Here is a 19,598-nt window from a genome sequence, read left to right as displayed (position 1 = left end):
GCTTAACCTGAATGAAGCCTGTTTACCATTCCCTCTTTAACGTAATGTTCATTTTAAAACATCAGAAATGCGTTCTTGTCAATATTATTATTATTTATAATATTATAACAGAGACAATTATAAGAAATATTATATCTGGAGAATGTGTGAATTGTTTGCTATCAAAATCCAGCGTGTGTAAGAATATCTATAGACACACTGTCTATATGTAAGCTCATGTTAGGATATGAAAGTCTAAGTTGTAACAAACATAAAACACTGCAACCTTTGTTATAAAAATTTGATATTTTTTCCTGTTCATATAAGCAAGCTGTAGCTCGATTTACTACGAAATCATGACATGCTCCAATGGCACTAATCAATCTGTGCATCTCCGGTTTATTAGTTATTAATTTTTTACTGATTGCTAATGAGAATTAATCTATATAATAATTAATTGGCAACGAAATCCGAATAAACTATACAAAATTTCATCTTTATAGTATTTTTAGTTTCATAAAATGCCAAATAGATATAACTAATACTTTATACTTTATTAAAATTATTGTCATACATTTTACGTACAAAATATACGTATTTATACTTTTATTCGTTACGCCATACAACCGATTGTTGTGAAATCATTTATTTCCAATACCGTAGAGGGACAGAGAATCACATCAAGAACCTTGATATCACGGTATGCTAGCATGTTAACATTAGGCAGAAGTTTCTGTCTACCAAATTTTATGTTTTTACTTTTAGTAGTTTCTGATAAATTAGTAGGTATCAATTGATTTTGGATGTTGATGAGATATCGCAGACATTCAACTTGCAGAGAATTTCCAGTTACTTGAACCCACCAAATTTCATATTTATAGTTCTAATGGTTTCTGATATATTGAGGAATTAAAAATGTGTCGAGTAGTTAACCGTCAATTGTTGTGCCCGCACAGGCAGACGGGCGTGCCAATGAAAATAATTTCTCGTGTTAAACTAGCATTTACCAGCACTTCATTTGTCGAAAATGTTAGATTGGTATAATTGCTAGCTTTCAAGATATCGACAGGTCGCTTCAGATCGATTGTTGCCCCTCGCTGCCACTGATCGATTTGGTCTTTGCTGCATTTAGTAGGTGTATCAGTTTATCAGATCTTGTGTTTACAGCCTGTTTGTATAGATCTTGTGATTTTGGTCGGACGAACACAACTACCACATAGTAGTAGATTTTCAGCTTTTGCTGATTGTTACGCAAGAAAATGACGTTCAAACAAGTAAACGGATAGCGGTGCTCAAGTTCACAATATTCAACAAATGCCTATCTGCTGCTTTAAATGTTAATTTTATTAGTTAGAATGCACCACGTGACCATACACCACACATCACACCGCTTAAGAACGAAGTATAGACGTGTCGGTGTTGCATCGTGTAGCGAACTAGACGCCCGAATGCAGGGAGAGTCAAAAAGTGCAGCTAACTAGACGGGGCTATTAGCCGAAAGAAAACGGGTTTACTTTCCCTACGCCATGCATGTATCTCTGGAGGAAGCGAACGAAAGCAAGTCTCTGCGCAAATAGTGACGCAAGACGGCTTTACCAATGTACACGTGAAAGGGAACAGAATTGCGCGGAGGGGGGAAGAGACTGCAGTTACCAGCCTTCCCAGCAGCGTGTACTGCTTCGCTCGCCCACTCGATTTCCTTTCCTTCTCTGCCGCTATGCGCGGCCCTGCTCCACAGTTTCCGGGGATAGAGTATAAGTCGAAGGAAGTTTTACCTTTGTATAAGTCGAAGCCCGTCGAAGGAAGTTGCATCGCTCTACTAAATGACGAGCAGCCTGAACGTTAGGCAACCAACAAGTCAGTTGAATGTTGCGGGAAGTCTAACTTGCAGTAATTACAAGGTTCTCGAAGATTACGGCCCGTTTCGCCTTATCCCGTTTCGTCTTATTGCGTTTTCACCCCCCTTACAATACAATTTTGCGTGATTTATATGACAATAACTTTCTAAGGCGAAACAGGCCGTTTCGCCTTACACACATAAAATTTCCCACCAGGGAATATTATCGACATGAAGGGTCATTATTATTAATGTAATAAAACACCATGCTACATTGATATAACTTGAATTTATTGCGTGTTTCTTGGACTCATACTAAGAAACTCACCTAACCTAACAATAACCTGATATTAACAAAATGTTTTTGCATACGTTCTGTTATATACGATTGATTACACGGAGGTAGATTGGCCGAGGTCGGTGCTCCTGGGGGTCGTGGTGGGGAGTCAAGGTAGGCAATATCACAGCGCTCCCATTATGAATTACCCTTCAAGTCGATAATATTCCCAAGTGGGAAATTTTTTGTGTGTAAGGCGAGACAGGATAAGGCGAAATGAAATGTCCCGTTTCGCCTTAGAAAGTTAGTGCCACATAAATCATTTGAAATTGTATGGGGAGGTGAAAACGCAATAAGGCGAAATGGAATAAGGCGAAACGGGAGGACACGTACTCAACAGGTCTTTCTGCGCAGATAATAAAACTGGAACTGAATTTTAATGCTTGATTCAACTTACTTCAAGGTTTTCTTGTTCGAATATTAATAATTATGGAGAATAATCACTAGTATGGACAACTGGAGATTTGTCTAAGGATCCGAAAGTACCCATTGTACTGTTCCTGCGATTTTCATTCGAAAGTGTTTGAATTAGTGTTTTAAATCCACTTTATGTGGATTAGAACTTTATGCTAATCCGGACAGGACCTACAGTTTAAAGTGGGATCCAAACCACTGTGCAATGTGCCTCCACCTGCTATCGAACCCGATACCCCTTGATTACAAGGCGACGACGTAACCACTGCGCTATCGGGGAAGCAACTTTCATTCGAAATGAGAGGAATATTACTATATGAATGGACTTAATCCCTTAACTCTAAACTTTTGCGAAAGTGATTTCAGTACAGAGTATTTATCTCCGAAAAAGATTGGTTTTTAATATAAATACCATTATGTTTCTCGCCCTAATCATACGGATGAAAAATGCATTATAGCCATGCACCCTTAATGAATTTGTCACTAAGTGATTTCTGTGGGAAATTCTCATCTCAGCAATTGAAGGAGATAATGATTATGCTATAAAAAAATGAAAAAGAACCCACTTATTATACTTATTTAAATACAAGGAATATTTCACCATGTATTGTGTAACTATGTAGATGAAAATAAACATCGTAGCGCTCTCGTATTTAAGTTGTAAAATGAGAACCTTTTCCTGACATCCTACGTTCTCAGGATCTAACAGCGGTTTTACTTAGACCAACAGCTGGACGAAATATTGTGTCCTAGAAAAAAATTGCTGAAGTTTTAAGTCGTCATCCATACGGAAGAGTTTATAGCTGAGGCAAACATATGTAGTCGAAGGCATAGAGTTTAAACGAAGTCATCTAAATTATGGAAACCACTTGACAGTTCTGCAATTGTTTAAATTATCATGAAATAATTACTAGTACAACTCAGAGGTATTTTTGATTCACTACGATTCGGTTTGAGAAAATTTCGTTATGTCAAAGATTTAAAGTTTTGCTTTGTTTATTTGCATATTTGTCTACTGATTTTAATCACGCTAAAGATAAAGATTTTTCGAGAATAATGTTATCATGTGTTGCTCCGTATGTGTTAAGTTTCAAATTTGATGTCAAGACAATGTTGGCACAGACAAAGGTAGTCTGTGATGTTGGTGTGTCTTCAGTATAAGCATTCTTATACACATATATAGACGTAGATATGGCGTATGACTGTCACGAAGGAGACCTGGGTTCGATTCCCGGGTTAGATGATCTTAGGTGCGACTTTTTTCGAATCCTGGAATTCACCCAACTTCTAATGAAATTACAAACCTGGGAAATAAAGGTGACCACATCACCCCCACAACGCTCGATGTCGTGAATATTGTGTTTGTGTGTGTACGTATTTCGTAAACTAATTCGTACGATCGTTTAGACAAACCACAACACCATCTCAGTTTCCTGTTTTCCCATCTAAATCTTACCCAACATTCTTCATCCCTTTATGTTTGAGGTTATAAATAGCAACGGAACTGACACGCAAGACAATTATGAGCTCTGCGGGGCCCCAGAAGGAGCATATTAATGCAAGCAAGCATATGTTACTAGAACAGGACCGTTGCTTGGAGACTGATTCCAAAACATTACGGAACCGTCAATAGACTGATTCCATGCCACCACTTCAAGTGTTGCCACTAGCGTCACTCTTCCACCGCGTGTCTTTGTGAAGTGCCATCTGGTTGACAAATGATGAATTATATATATATATTATTGCTTTGATACACATACCTCTTGGGTGAAAAATATACAACTGCAGACTTTCCATACTAATGTTTCCTTGTTGATTTAGTTATTTTTGTTTGTATTTCTGATCGTATGCTCAAAGGCAAACTATTATGCTATTATATTCAAGTTTTTTTTATTGTGTTAGCAAACGCTACTAAGCACGTCACAATTTTATGAAATCAGTTTGTTATAAATATTGTAATCCGTTTGCATGTTGGAACCTTACATTTTATGTGTGAATGTCACACACGTAACGCTCAAGAGACATCAACACCAATTTCATAACTTTATAAAGTAATAAATTTATATATTTTAAGTTCTTTACTATCGGGAAACGCCATACAGGAAAGAATTGAGCTGATCAGAATATAATTTTTTTCATGTTAGAAATGTAATAAAACACCAATGCTAACCAATGCAGTGTTTATTTTTGTTATAAAGCCCTGTACACGTAACGTGTCCACCCTATATCAGGTTTTTCTTCCCGACTAAGAACCAAATTAAAAATACTGATTTATTTACGTGTGGTTCTTTTTCTGATATAGGGTGGAAACGTTCCGTGTACAGTGTTATTTTAACCAAAATAAACACTGCATTGGTCAGCATATGTAGTGTTTTTCTAAAATTGAAAAAATTCTTAATAATGTTACCATTGAACATTTTCAAAAATACTTAAATCGATCATAAATACAGAACTTAGAGCGTTGGCGTAATTCGCAGAGTTGTAGCTAAATTATACGGTACTGTAGTTTGCAACCAATAGATCTCGTGTGATATACCTGTGTGTCTGCGGGGTGGGGAACTAACTGTTATAAACTACAAATTAAATAAATTCATTTTAACGTCACGTAATTTTATGCAGCGAAAGTCGAGGGTTCAAAATCTGTCCAAAAATGAGCATAACATGTTCAGCTGATATCTTGATATGATATCAACAGTAGGAAAATGACAGGTTGGGTCATAAATAAATGACAAGGACTGAACAATGTTCACTTTATTTCACACCCATTCTAGAAGTCAGTACTGTGACATGGAATGTTTCCTGTGACATTCTAAAAAGTGACATAATTGAGAATATACAAAATAAATTCCTTTCCTACTTATATTTTATATTTAAAGTGTTTAAATTATTTTGTAGCTATGATAATGAGTCATTAAAAACTGTAAATAATATACAACAAATGTGTTTCTAAAGTCAGCAATTTTAATGATTCTAACCGATCTTAAATTTAACATTGTATTTTAATGTACTTTATAATGTACACTCCTCACAAAAAGTTTGGAATATTGTTATATTATGCGATAGGTTTTGATTCATTGCTGTTTTAAGTCTACTTGATGCACAGTAAAGATACTCGGGACTGAACCTGCAGTTTAAAGTGGGTTCCGAACCACTATGTGCCTCCACCGGGAATTGAACCTGGGACTCCTTGATTACAAGGCGACGACGAATGGGCGATATGTGATAGACAAGGTAGCATATGTCGGCGAAAGCACGAAAACGTCCACCAGATAGAAACCATGTGTTGTTGAATTCCAAGATCTTGCCTATCACCTATTGCCTAATATAACAATATTCCAAACTTTTTGTGATGAGTGTATTTTGTATTGCTACCCCCACATCCCCTATACGCCTTCATGGCGTAGTGCTATGCACAGGGGAGCACTTTTTTTTTTTTACTTTATATTTTAGGTATTACCTCATTATGAAATATATATTATAAATTTGTAACATATATACTCGTATTCTTATATGTACACACTGCTGTACCAAGGCTCGTTAACTGTCCATCAGTATAATAATATAAGCATAAATATCTAAATACATATGTGTTAACAATAAATTCACACCATGATTGTTTGTGCATTAACTCGTGGATCAACTTACAGGAATTCTTCCCTCGTGACCTCGCGCGGTGGGTACTGAGGTTTCGGCGGGGTGGACACCGGTTCGCTGCTATCTGTTCCTGGTATGTTCTCCACACTCCTGGCAGACCGGAAACCGGAAGTAGGCGTTGACGCTGAGCTTCCTGTTAGGGTGACGAATTTCCCTTCCGTGTCCTTTGGGGGAGAAAGTAACATAAACGTAAACATTCTGATCATGAACAACATTGGTGAATAATCTGGAGACATGAAATGTGTTGGGAATGCTGAGTTCCCTTGTCGCTTTTGCGAGTGAATGAATTATTGTTTAAGTCCACTTTATACACAGCAATGCTAATCGGTACTGGACTTACAGTTTAAAGTTGGATCCGAAACACTATGTGTCTCCACCGGGTATCGAACCCGCGACCCCCTTGATTACAAGGCGACAACGATACCACTGCGCCATCGAGGAGGTCTCTTGTCGCTTTTGTGAAATCAACGTTTGTTACTATTACAAAAGTTATAATAGTTGTTAAATATTATAATAAGTATTATTGGACAAAAGTGGTGTAAATTGTATTTTGTATTTATGTTGTTTAGTTTCTTTACAAGCTTGTTGTAAGTCCACTATATGTACAAATAGGCCAATCGGAACATGACCTAAAGTTTTAAAGTGGGACCAAAGCCACATAGGAACGAACCTGAGATCCCTTGATTACAATGTAGCAGTGTTACTGCAACGCCATCTTGAGACCCGTGTGGTAAAGAATCAGAAACTATTATTACGATATTAATATCTGAATTAATCTGGCATGTAAGTGAAAAAAAGTCAACATCTGAAGCACTCAAAGGTAATGAAGTTGTATGTTTCATTTTGTTGGCAACGTGGTACACAAATACTATAAATTACGAGGACTTGCTGAAAAGTAATGCCTCTTGTTTATTTGTTGTCGTGTAAACGCATTTTGGATTTTGAGCAACCATGAATTGTATTCAACATTGCTTCTACATTGCAAGTTTCAAACGTCTATCGCCAGGGGGTGCTGAAATATATATCTAGGAAAATGGCAGCATGCAGCCATACTGAGTCGGTGCGCCTGAACCAGCGTGCGGAGATGGATGTGCAAACGTCAAGACAGTAATGTGCTCGTAATGAAAACCCAAGCAGAGGAACTCTCAACGTGTGTGACAAAAACGGAGTGGAAGGCAGCGTACTGCAACTGCTGATGGTCATCGGAATTATATCGATCAACTCATTAGAGAAAACAGTCGCAGAAGCCAGACATAGCTTGCATTCAAATGTGGCATATCAAGGGAGCGAGTGCAGGAGATAATCGCAGATTTAGGATACCTGTGCCCAGTATTGTCTCGGAAGCTTAATCCTGACATGAAACAGTAGAGACTGCACAGCAGCCAATAGCTGCTTCAGTGCTATGAACTTGAAGGTGATGCTTTCCAAAGATAAAGGATTGCTTAAGAGGTGTTCACTTTGATTCTGATGATGCAGTGCAAACAGAAGTGAGGCGGTGGCTCCATCGTTAAAATCAACAATTCTACAGTGACGGCATTAAGAAACTGATCTCTCGTTGGCAGACGTCTGTTGATTGCAAGAGCGATTATGTGAAAATGTAATTGTATAGACATGGACAATAAAGTTCTAGAACGTTATCTGCATTTCTTCTATTCAAATTAATTCAACCGTTTCCAAATAAAGCAATAGGAGGCATTACTTTTCAGCACGCCTTCGTATATTACAACGATATCATAATAAGTTGTTTGTAGATTGCATGCAGAAGCGTAGAGGCGGGATACGGGGATAGGAGAATTATGGAACCATATATTTTCACGTATCAAACTTTTCAAAGCCTTACTATCTCACAATGTCCCGCACCATGGCCGTGCAATCGAAGGCGTCAGGCTTTGGGTTCTGGCTACGGGACGCGCCCTGGTTCGAGTCTCCTGGGCGAAGCGTAACAACTTTTCTACTGATATTTCGGCCTGTGTATGGGACCGGTGGCGACCCACTATCGTGAGGAATTTAGGGAGATTTAAATGAGTAGCATAACACGGTCATGGAAACCTGCAGCAACGACTGGGGTTTCGTCATGCTGACCACACGTCACCCCCGTAAGCGGTTTGATATTCTCCCATCTCTGCAGGTGAGGAGTGAGGCCGGCAGTCCTCAAGGGCTGTTGCGCCACGCGTTATCATTATTATTATTATTATTACTATCACTATCTCACAATATAAATTAATTCAGATTTTTCCATTACAACAAAAGCAACACTTTTTGTTATAGGTTGAAGATGTATGAGGTGTGGTTATAACAAGTAGGACAAACAGAATTTTTAAATAATATAATTATTTGTAAAAATATGTTAATGATAATCATGTTTTAGGTAAAGACTTGGCATTCCTGTAGTACAATTAAAACTATAAGTAAGTTCTAAATCTGGAATGTTCTCAGTGGACGGGGAATGGGTAACAGCCATATAAGTCATATACTTATTTATCTTCAAAAAATTTGAGATTATGTCAATGAAATTGAAGAGACATTGGCATGTTTCTGATTTATACACAATCATTCAAAAGCTATATTCATAATAAGAACTTTATGTTTCCATTCAATGAATTAGTTTTCTGTTCAAACACATTTATTATCTTACATCAAATAAAATAATAAAAACATGAAATAATATTTTTTAAATACTTCTGACAACATGCTTAAATTACTCTTGCATAAAAAGATATAGTAAGCTTTTGCAAACACCGAATCTCTCAAGCTGCTTCTGACGTAATCGCAGGCAATCTTCGAACGAACGTGACGTCATACCTTCTGGATAAAGACAGCTGCAATCGAAATGTTGCTAGTGACCCCTTTCTCGTGACGTCAAGCAATAAGAATAGCCTCTGCTTTGTGGCGTGTGAGCGGTATCGAACCGTTTAAATGTGCGCGAGTATTCACCAGAACAACTCCACGTGTTTCGCTTGCGCGCAGTGCTTGTGGAATTAAATACTTCATTTTCCTTTTGTTGATGTCGACACTTTCTTTCACCGCAATCATGAAAATAAGAGAAGAAATAGAAGTATACGTAGAACATTCGATATCACGATTTTTCGACATATCTATTGAGACAAGCAGTAACATTAAAAAATACCTTATGGAATGTTAAACTATAGTTCATTACATGTTTAGGGCTGTTGTGCAACATAATACATTATATATACAGGGTGTTTCTGTGACCGTGTTTCAGACTTGCAGGGATGATGCAAGGGAACAAAAGCAACATAATGAGATAGGGAACCCTGGTCCGGAAATACACCAGTCAAAAGTTGGCAACCACGCACAACGCGGACGGGAACCATATATATATATATCCATGGATATGTGAACTATACCGAGACGAGCCTCCCAGATGGCGTAGTGGTAACGTCATCGCCCTGTAATAAAGGGGTCCCGGGTTCGATACCCAGTGGAGGCACATAGTGGTTCGGATCCCATTTTAAACTGGAGGTCAAGTCCCAATTAGCCTATCTGTGCATCAAGTGGACGTCAAACAATCAATCAATGTACCGAGACGAGGTGAGACAAGACTGCCATGTCTAGTATAGTTTTGTGAATGCTGAACCCTGTTTCGTTTTCTGTAGTTTTCGTCCCAGTACAATCCCTAGATAAATATGTCCCTGACATGCACAGGGCTTCTGCTTCGTTCTGAGTAGAATGTCTGTCTCATTTGTGAGAGGTGTTTTGACCCACAAAGTCGCATTCTCAGCACATGACGTAATCATAATAATGATAAGTTATTGCTTATTGTTATAAGAGCTTCTTACCTTCGGAATAGGCGGGAGAGAACTCTCTGAGCCAGGCCGCAACAGGATGTTTCCTAGCGTTATGTTCACTCCACCCAGTCTGCTCACCATGAAGGTACTGATGCGCCGATATCTTCCTGGTCGGCCTTCCGGACTCTCCTGAAACACAAAAAATAAAAATACCATTACGTTAGTTTCTCATGCTTTTCTATCATATTAAACATAAAAATACGAGGCCTGTTCGGAAAGTAAATATATGAGGTCCATCAAAGTTTAAAAATTTCACTGATAAGGTAAGGTAAGGGAACCTTAACAGGTCCGCCCGATGGCCTAGTGGTAACGTCGGCGCCTTGTTACCAAGGAGTCCCGGGTTCGATACCCGGTAGAGGCACATGGCACAGTGATTCGAATTCCATTCTAAACTATATAAAATAGACTTAAAACAGCAATTCGAAGCTCAAATGGAAAGAAAATAATAACATGAACACCACTAATTTTTCAACACAGTCACAACAAATATCTAATCATCTATTAACCGTAAGGTACGCGTGCTGTATAAGATATTTACTTACCTGAGGGAAGGCGGGGTCATAGGCCCACAAATTTTTATCATTACATTTTAAGATACAATTTTGTTATTGTATCACAGCTTTCTTTGCAGTTGTTTGTGCAGTTATATAATAGGTGGGTTACATGGACGTCAGGATGCGCACTGCCGCCATGTTTGCGATCAATTTTATTTGTCGTTTTAACGAAAATATAGCGTTCGTTACATCTGCACGTTTGTTTTAAATCACGAATGTCTGTCTTAGCATCTTCTGCCCGCCTCGCTTGAATTCCGTATGCTTATAAAACTGGCCTCAACCATGGCTGCTCGAAGCCACAACGCAACAGTTCGTGACGTAGGTGAACCACCTATTAATTATAATAATTACAAATATTACCACCATTACTAACAAATAAGAACCAATTATTACATGAGTGATTATTACTGCATGGATATATACTTTCCCTTGGTAGACAAGGCTTAGCATTAAGAAGCTACAGTGCGGTGAAAAACGGGAGGACGGGCCCATTAATAACCGTCACTGGTTTAATGTGAAAGGGGAATCTCTGATATCAAGTTGTTAATTAACATACCGGATACATGATAGTGAATATTTTACGCTTCATTTCTACCTCTTGAGTTACTCGCGAAGACGAGGAAGAATGATGAAGTGATGGTACACAATATAACGAAGGGCACAGGATTCGAACCTAAGACCCTTGGATTCATAACACGTTACATTAACCCCTCCGCCACAATGTCCGGTACTGTGGTAGAGGAATATCATATCATTTATGCTTGAAGATAAGTTGATTTTGCAACAAGTTTTAACATATGGAGACCCAAACATGCATTGAGACTGGTTCTGTGCAGTTATGTTCCGACATAGATTCGAAACTTAGATTCTCCAACTGGACAGTCAAATACAAGGGAAGAATGGTGACATCCAAGAGCCAATCGCGCTTTTTGAACAGCGGAATTTAACACCGAAACAGAAACGAAAGAGTCAGACAACAGCGTTGCAGAACGTGCTCTAATAATTCTTCATTCATGGCATTTATTAACGTACTATACTTAGCTGGGGAAATTTGAAACGGATGAAGAATTAGACAAAGACGATATGCTACTAATGAATCGTAATACCAAAGTTGTGATGCTCCCATCCTGACTAGGGTTTGGTAATGCGAGAGCAACTACATACGTACATCCTCTGACTTCTGACCACTGGTGCATTTTTAACAATCAACGAAAAAACACAGGAATACTTAAAACAAAGCAATTATAACAATCGCCACAGAACAATAATATTTTTCATAAATCAGGCTGTACTCAGGCATTTAAAAATTATAGGTTCTGTCGTTCTCCACGGAAGATATGAATATAACACGCAGTGTCGTGACTGGGGATAATTTGACCATATGTTTTTTTTCTTTTTGTAATCAATTCTAAATTTTACCAACCTTAGTGGATCTAACGGTAATTTACTTCTCAATATATGGGTCAAAAGAAAGGGATCTAACACCCTACCCCTTGGGAACGCAACTCTGTGTGTGTGTGTGTGTGCACTCGCATACTAGTGCTTGAAAAACTTTTCACTATTAGTAATTATTATCAAGTAATGCAAATGTTGCTATTCAAACTATCACAAGAGAGATAAATATAAATTATTGGAATCCATAAAACTAGGATGAAGAACTTTTGACGGCAGGATACTTTCCTACCAGACGAGGAAACGAACATCTTAAAATATAAGCCATATATTGTTCTGTATTTTTTGTTCGTCTTGCAAAACGTTATTTTCTTGAATGCATAATTTTAACAGAGGTATTTGTAGTGAGCTACGAATGAGTAGCCTAACCCGGTCATAGAAACTACAACAACGACCGGGGGTTCGTCGTGCTGACCACACGTCACCCCGCAACTGGTTAGATGATCTCTCACCTCTGGTGGAGCCGGCCTCCTTGGCGGAGTGGTTAACACCTTCCGCTACACCGCCAGGGGTCCCGGGTTCGAATCCCGGTATGGGTCAATTTCATCATATCACCACTCATCGCATCTTCGTCATTAGCCAAAAGTGGCAGAAAAGTGAAGTGAAATAAACCACATCAATGAATCTGGTGGAAGTGAGGCTGGCAGTCGGTAGGTAGACCCTGGTCCTCGCGGTCTATTGCGCCAGGAGTTATTATTTATAGTGAAATAAGGAGATAATTCACACAACTGCTGGCCCAAAAGCTATATCGCAAAACGTTACCGTTAAGATATATTTTTTAAAAATATCGTCACAAAGTGACCGATGATGTGGCATATCTTCCAATCTTATTAAAAATGCACCAGTCTTAAAAATTAGAAAAGTAAGATAAATAATTAAGCATACTCATCCGAATAATGTTCCCTCGTTCAGTAATTTGTTTATAGTCTGAGGAGTAGTGTGTGGTAACATGGATGTTCTTCTAGGTTTAATTCGGTGACGAAATTGACGGGGGGAAAACGTTGCAATTTTCTTTATTGTCGCTCCACAAATTATCCCCTCCACAAAATGCTGCTTCAAAAACTCTCACAATTTTCTTTGGAAGTACGAGGGAACAGGCGTCCATACTGATCCATATTTAAATTATTTAGAAAGCGTGTCATTGCTCTGGCGCAGTTTACAGAGATACGCAGTGACGGAAGGTGACTTCCGTCGTATGGGAAAGCACAGAAATATTTAGGATAACTTTGCTCTCTTCAAACAGCACAGCCGACCACGGTCGTGGAATGGTTTTGAGGATATTGTTTGTCCCATTTGTGAGATGTGTTCTGTCCCAATTCATGATGAATACACAATAATGTAGAACAGAGCCAGGCAGGCATGCATCTAGAAATATATTTCGGGGCAGGGAGGTCCGAACCAGAATTAATAATAATAATAATAATAATAATAATAATAATAATAATAATAATAATAATAATAATAATAATAATAATGTTTAAACTAAAATATTAATTAAAATACATTGCATTATTATTATTAAATGAATAGGTAAAAGGATTGGAAATATAACCACGTATTCATTATCTAGCTTACGAGTAATTAAGATCGCCAATATTTGTGTATAAAAACAACTGTCCTGAAAAGAAACGAATGTCAATGGATAAAGAAGTTACTCCCTCTGTCCCATAATTATTGTCCGGTACACTTTTGTTTGTTGTCCCAAAATACTTGTCCAATATTCAAACTGTGGCATTTGTGTATACAGAAGAAGAAAATGAAATACGGGAATGAGTCATACAACGTTATTACTCAAGGATCAGTACAAATTGGCCGATCAAGTATCCAAAAGAACATAAATAAAAAGTTACCATTTTGGCATACCGGACTATAATTATGGGACAGAGGGAGTAATATTTATTGAATACCAAATAGAGGCGTCTCCTGAACGCATGCGGTGCGTGCTGCGCATGCTTCAATTGTGGGAAAAAGGACAGCTTGCGACGACATTAATGAGCATTTCTACATTCTAATTTCTTTATAAAGGAGAAGTATTTATTTTACACGAGAGCGCTCAACTAAGATTATTTCTTGGATCTGAAGTGACGCATGCGTCAATTGTGGGAAAATATTTATTACTTTCTTTCACTTCAGATCCAAGAATTAATCTTAGTTGAGCGCTCTCGTGTAAAATAAATCCTTCTCCTATATGAAATTAGAATGTAGAAATGTTCATTAATGTCGTTGCAGAGCAAGCTGCGTGCAAGTACCGCCACAAGTTTTAACGGCATAAAGTGCAACAAGGGTTAATCGACTCTGGTTACCTTCTGCTGAAGCACGTTCTTCTTACGTTGAATTTACGAGAGAGGCGGGGCTTAGTAGGGAACAGGAAACAGTTACATGTCACGTACTGTAACATGCATGAGTAAATACTATCTTGAATAAGGTAATGACCAATGAGCAAGCTGCGTGCAAGTACCGCCACAAGTTTTAACGGCATAAAGTGCAACAAGGGTTAATCGACTCTGGTTACCTTCTGCTGAAGCACGTTCTTCTTACGTTGAATTTACGAGAGAGGCGGGGCTTAGTAGGGAACAGGAAACAGTTACATGTCACGTACTGTAACATGCATGAGTAAATACTATCTTGAATAAGGTAATGACCAAGATTTTTCACTATTTTCCGATTGAGATAAATTGCCTGTCGTTTCATTTACAAGGTAATTGTGCATTCCAACCATCGTATTATAGTCATTTAATGTGTACATTGTTCAGTACTACCCATTTGGATGATTTCATGTAGAAGACATGTTTACTCTTTATTCTTCATGGTCTTCAAACGATCCAAGCGTCTGGTGGTAAGAAAACGTCAGTACATAGCTTAAATGAAACTCATGCGTGGCAAGTTTGTGAAGCAATATATCAAAGTCAAAGGCAGATATGTCCACGCGTTCCGCTTGTTTGGGGTAATAAACTGTCACAACGGTTCAACCGCAACATAAAAGTAATTTAATTTTTAATACATGGACAAAATTAAATATGCATGAATAGGTATGGGAAAGATCAGATGTAATTGGAAAGTAGGATTTGTCAATTGGAGATTGAAACAAAAAATTGAATCCTGCAGTCAATTTAGCTGCATTGAATATTACCTATATACTTGGCCTGGGTTTGGCATGTTGCTGATATTTTCTGTTAAAGAACTAATAAGCAAATTTGAAAAAAAAATCTTATGATCTGGTATTGTCCCTCCTTTTCCCGACAGTCCTACCTACTGAAATCTTATAACATTGTGATTACTTCTTCTTTGTAGCTCATCAGTGCCGATTCATTCATTTTAATTTTTGTGACTTTTAACCACCATGTTAAATCTTTATACAGGGTGGCTCAATAAGTCACTTAACACCCCCAGTACAACGCCACTGCGGCATGGAACGTAAAAATGGCGATGACCAATTGTTGCCTGTCCAAGGGGGAACCACACTGACGTCACCCGCATGGTCGGAAGCCATCTTGATGCCCGCCATCTTGAATTCAACTTCAGAAATTTAAATGGGAAGGGGGTCGTGCGACATATCAAAATGGGCTAGAATTTCACCAGGAAAACAACCGTGACATTTGTTTTCACCTAGCTTTAAATTTAAGGGCGATTTCCGCATGGGAGAGTGACACGTCCTTTACTTTTTGCTTAAATGTTTATTGTTCAAATAATCGTTAGTATGTGATTATGTGGTATTTATTGTTAGACCAATCACTGAAAATGTCCGGATATTGACTTACCGATATGTACATATCTTGTAGTATTGGTTGGCATGGGAATTACGATTGTGTTTTGTCTTTACATACAGGTTTGAAAGAGTGATGATGTGAATTGATCGTGTCAAGAGTAGCATATTTCCTTTTTCACTGATCTGAACGAAAATGCCACTAACACGTGAGGAACGGATTGCCATCATATTGATGTCAGGGGAGAGAAGTACGCGTGACATTGCCGCAGACTTCAATAACCGCAATCCTGCAAGACAACCGGTGTCACATGTGGCCGTCATCCAGTTACTGGCAAAGTTCCAAGATACTGGATCTGTGGATGACAAGCCGCGACATGGACGTCCGAAAACAGCCACGGATGAGGGTACTGCTGTAGCGGTGTTGGCATCATTTGCAAAGTCCCCAACCCGTAGCACACGGAGACTGGCGCTGGAAAGCGGTGTCAGCAGGGGTTCAATTCAAAGGATTGTACGTGACCACCACTGGCATCCGTATAAGATACAGCTGCAGCAGCACCTTAGTGAGGACGATCCAGACAGGCGTTTGCAGATTTGTGAGTGGGCTATAGCACAACTGCAACATGACCCTGCCGTCGGTAGCAGGATTCTGTTCAGTGATAAGGCAAATTTTTATGTGTCGGGAGAGGTGAATAAGCAAAATCTGCGGTACTGGTCACCCGAAAATCCACATTGGACAGATCCCAGCAAGGTGACGGGAGGCGGGAAGCTAATGGTGTGGTCTGGTACTTGGGGTTCCCGACTTGTTGGTCCATTTTTCATTAAGGGCAACTTAAATGCAGAGGGCTACTTGCTTCTGCTACGGGAGCAGATCTTACCATCCTTACTGTCCGAGGATGGGAGCTATCCTGAATGGTTCCAGCAAGATGGTGCTCCACCGCACTATGGGATGATAGTCCATCAGTACCTGGATCAACAATTCCCTCACCACTGGATTGGTCGCCGAGGGACTGTGGAATGGCCTGCACGCTCACCTGACCTGACACCATTGGACTTTTACCTCTGGGGACACCTGAAAGCCATGGTGTATGCTACGAAAATCAGGGATCTGGCCCACTTGCGCACACGCATTGTGGATGCCTGTACTGCAATAACTCCTGAGGTTCTTCAGAATGTGGTAAGGTCATGGGAGAGACGATTACACGTGTGTGTTGCGCAAGAGGGACGTCAAATTGAGCATGTGTTATAGCTTTTTGGTATTGTTAACTCTGCAACAATTAAAGTTAGGTGAAAACAAATGTCACGGTTGTTTTCCTGGTGAAATTCTAGCCCATTTTGATATGTTGCACGACCCCCTTCCCATTTAAATTTCTGAAGTTGAATTCAAGATGGCGGACATCAAGATGGCTGCCGACCATGCGGGTGACGTCAGTGTGGTTCCCCCTTGGCCAGGCAACGATTCGTCATCGCCATTTTTACGTTTCATGCCGCAGTGGCCTTGTACTGGGGGTGTTAAGTGACTTATTGAGCCATAACTTTGTGGTATTGTTAACTCTGCAACAATTAAAGTTAGGTGAAAACAAATGTCACAGTTGTTTTTCTGGTGAAATTCTAGCCCATTTTGATATGTCGCACGACCCCCTTCCCATTTAAATTTCTGAAGTTGAATTCAAGATGGCGGGCATCAAGATGGCTTCCGACCATGTGGGTGACGTCAATGTGGTTCCCCCTTGGCCTGATAACGATTGGTCATCGCCATTTTCACGTCCCATGCCGCAGTGGCCTTGTACTGGGGGTGTTAAGTGACTTATTGAGTCACCCTGTATATCTACGTTTCGAAGGCGGATTCCGTCACATTCCTCAGGGTAGCGTGTTATATCTAATAAATCATTTTGATTGATTGATTAAGTTGGTGTTTTAAGTCCATTTTATGCACAATAAGGCTAATCAGGACTGGACGTACAGGTTAAAGTGGGAGCCCAACCACTATGTACCTCCACAGGGTATCGAACCCGGGACCTCTTGATTACAAGGCGACGACGCTACCACTACGCCATCGGGAAGGCCATAAAATAATAATAATTTGTTTAGTCCCTGAATACATGATATGTTTGGGGACGATGTCTGTATTAAGGAGTAAAAAATCTGCTGCCATGGAGGATTATTTTCAGTGGCCAAGGCTACACCTCGTCTGCTGGTTACGTCAAGACCTGTTTTTATGTTTGAAGTGCCAGAAAAAAAGGATTATATTGCGGTGGCCCAAACTAGGCCCGTACCAAAGGGGGGGCAAGGGCACCATGGCCCCCTCGAGCCATGAAATATTTTAATGTCAACCTATAAAAATCTACAAAAATATTATAACATGGACGATTTTTAAGATTTTGCAAGAATTTCAATTTTTTTCCTTCATAAATGAATGTGTTGTTTCTGAAGATAGGCAGACTCCAGATGTCTGCAGTCTACTATATTTAGTAATTTTAGTTTTATAACCATTTATGCGAAGCTACTAAATGTTACAATTTGGTCGTGACAGTTCACCATTTTTACTCCCTGTTCTGCAGTCTTGAGGAGAAAATGTCATTTTTTTATTTTGTTAATTCACATCCAGACATGTTCCTTATTATAAGCATCGTTCCATAGCGTTGGTGGTTACATTCAGGATACGAATTCCCATGGCGGAAGGGAGATCTCTACCTTCCCACCAACGATCTTGTTCTATTGAAATTTTCCCTCCATTAACATTTTCCGTGGGTAAGAATTTGTGTTATAACAACAAAGATAAGCAATTAGTTTTGACTTCAAACATATTTTACTAAGAATAATATCATAAACAAAGACAAAGAAGGAAGAATGTGTGTGAATGTTGCATACGTATCTTGTTCTCTCTCTCACTTTATGGCTGGTAACAGCATACTTCTACAGTCATAGATAAGATTTTAAAATCATATCAAATTGGACTAGTAAGGAATGGAGCCGTAGCTGCGAAGTGGGTTGTCATTGTCACCCTATGCACCTGGAACATGGAAATTAGACCGACCTGTTATTTCTCCTCCACTTCTCACCCCCTTTCGTCGGGAAAAACATAGCACTTATATGTTAATTTAACAAAACTAATGTCTTCTTAAAGTTTCTCATTCTTGACCCTCCACCTAGTTATCTTAAAATTGCAATCGAGTTTGCAGATTTGAACAATAACACACACTGCTTCAATGAAGATGATGTGGGATTCACAACCGAATCGGTTGCCCTTTTATTAGCAACATTTCTTGAATGCTAAGTTTTCTTCTCGTCGGATTCAATGGGAAAAAGTAGATGCATAAAATTTCTACAATGTCTAAGTATGCTAGATACATTTAGGTAGGGGGGTGCAAATTCGGTGGAGGGGGTGCGAAAATCTATTCTCGTCTTGGGCTCTGAACTCTCTAGCTACAACTCTGATAAGGAAATACTTCCTTTCCAGAGACCATTAATAGATTTACACCATTATAGAAACATAACACAATAAAAGTTGGAAAATTTAATTATCATTATTAATAAAAATAATAATTAAATAAAATCTAAGACTGATTAAATACATTTCAACTATCTTCTAATTTCTTGACATCGTATAACACCACCTCTAGCGGTGCTGGGATCGCATCTGGGTGACGTTAGCTCATAGCTTCTCGCTTAGATCTAGCCTTAACCTTCATCAGTAGAGGTACCTATATAAGTGTTCAACTATACAACTCTTAAATGAATGGCGACACACAAATTGGGGTTTTATGATCTTTAAGACTGAACCGGCATGGCTATAATTAGAGAAAGGAATTACCTGTCTCGTACTTGAAGAGTTGATCGCTAATCCTCCTATGTTCAC

General features: G+C 39.0%; 1 protein-coding gene across 5 annotated transcripts in view; it reads right to left on the bottom strand.

The window, feature by feature from the left end:
* Positions 1-19,598, bottom strand: part of LOC146004257 (putative E3 ubiquitin-protein ligase HECTD2) — a 368,014-nt gene that overhangs the window by 38,408 nt on the left and 310,008 nt on the right. For all 5 annotated transcript variants that reach the window (XM_083142946.1, XM_083142947.1, XM_083142949.1 and 2 more), the window contains exons 3-4: positions 10,022-10,159; positions 6,213-6,385 (exon numbers count right to left, since the gene is read on the bottom strand). In XM_083142946.1, coding sequence (XP_082999072.1) covers positions 6,213-6,385; positions 10,022-10,159 — 311 coding nt within the window. The remainder of the gene's footprint in view (positions 1-6,212; positions 6,386-10,021; positions 10,160-19,598) is intronic.

The sequence above is a fragment of the Lepisma saccharinum genome, chromosome 21 (assembly GCF_977018435.1).
Source record: "Lepisma saccharinum chromosome 21, izLepSacc3.1, whole genome shotgun sequence".
Classification (NCBI taxonomy): Eukaryota; Metazoa; Arthropoda; class Insecta; order Zygentoma; family Lepismatidae; genus Lepisma; species Lepisma saccharinum.
Note: the sequence above shows the minus strand (reverse complement) of the source record. Positions and strands in the feature narration are given on the sequence as shown.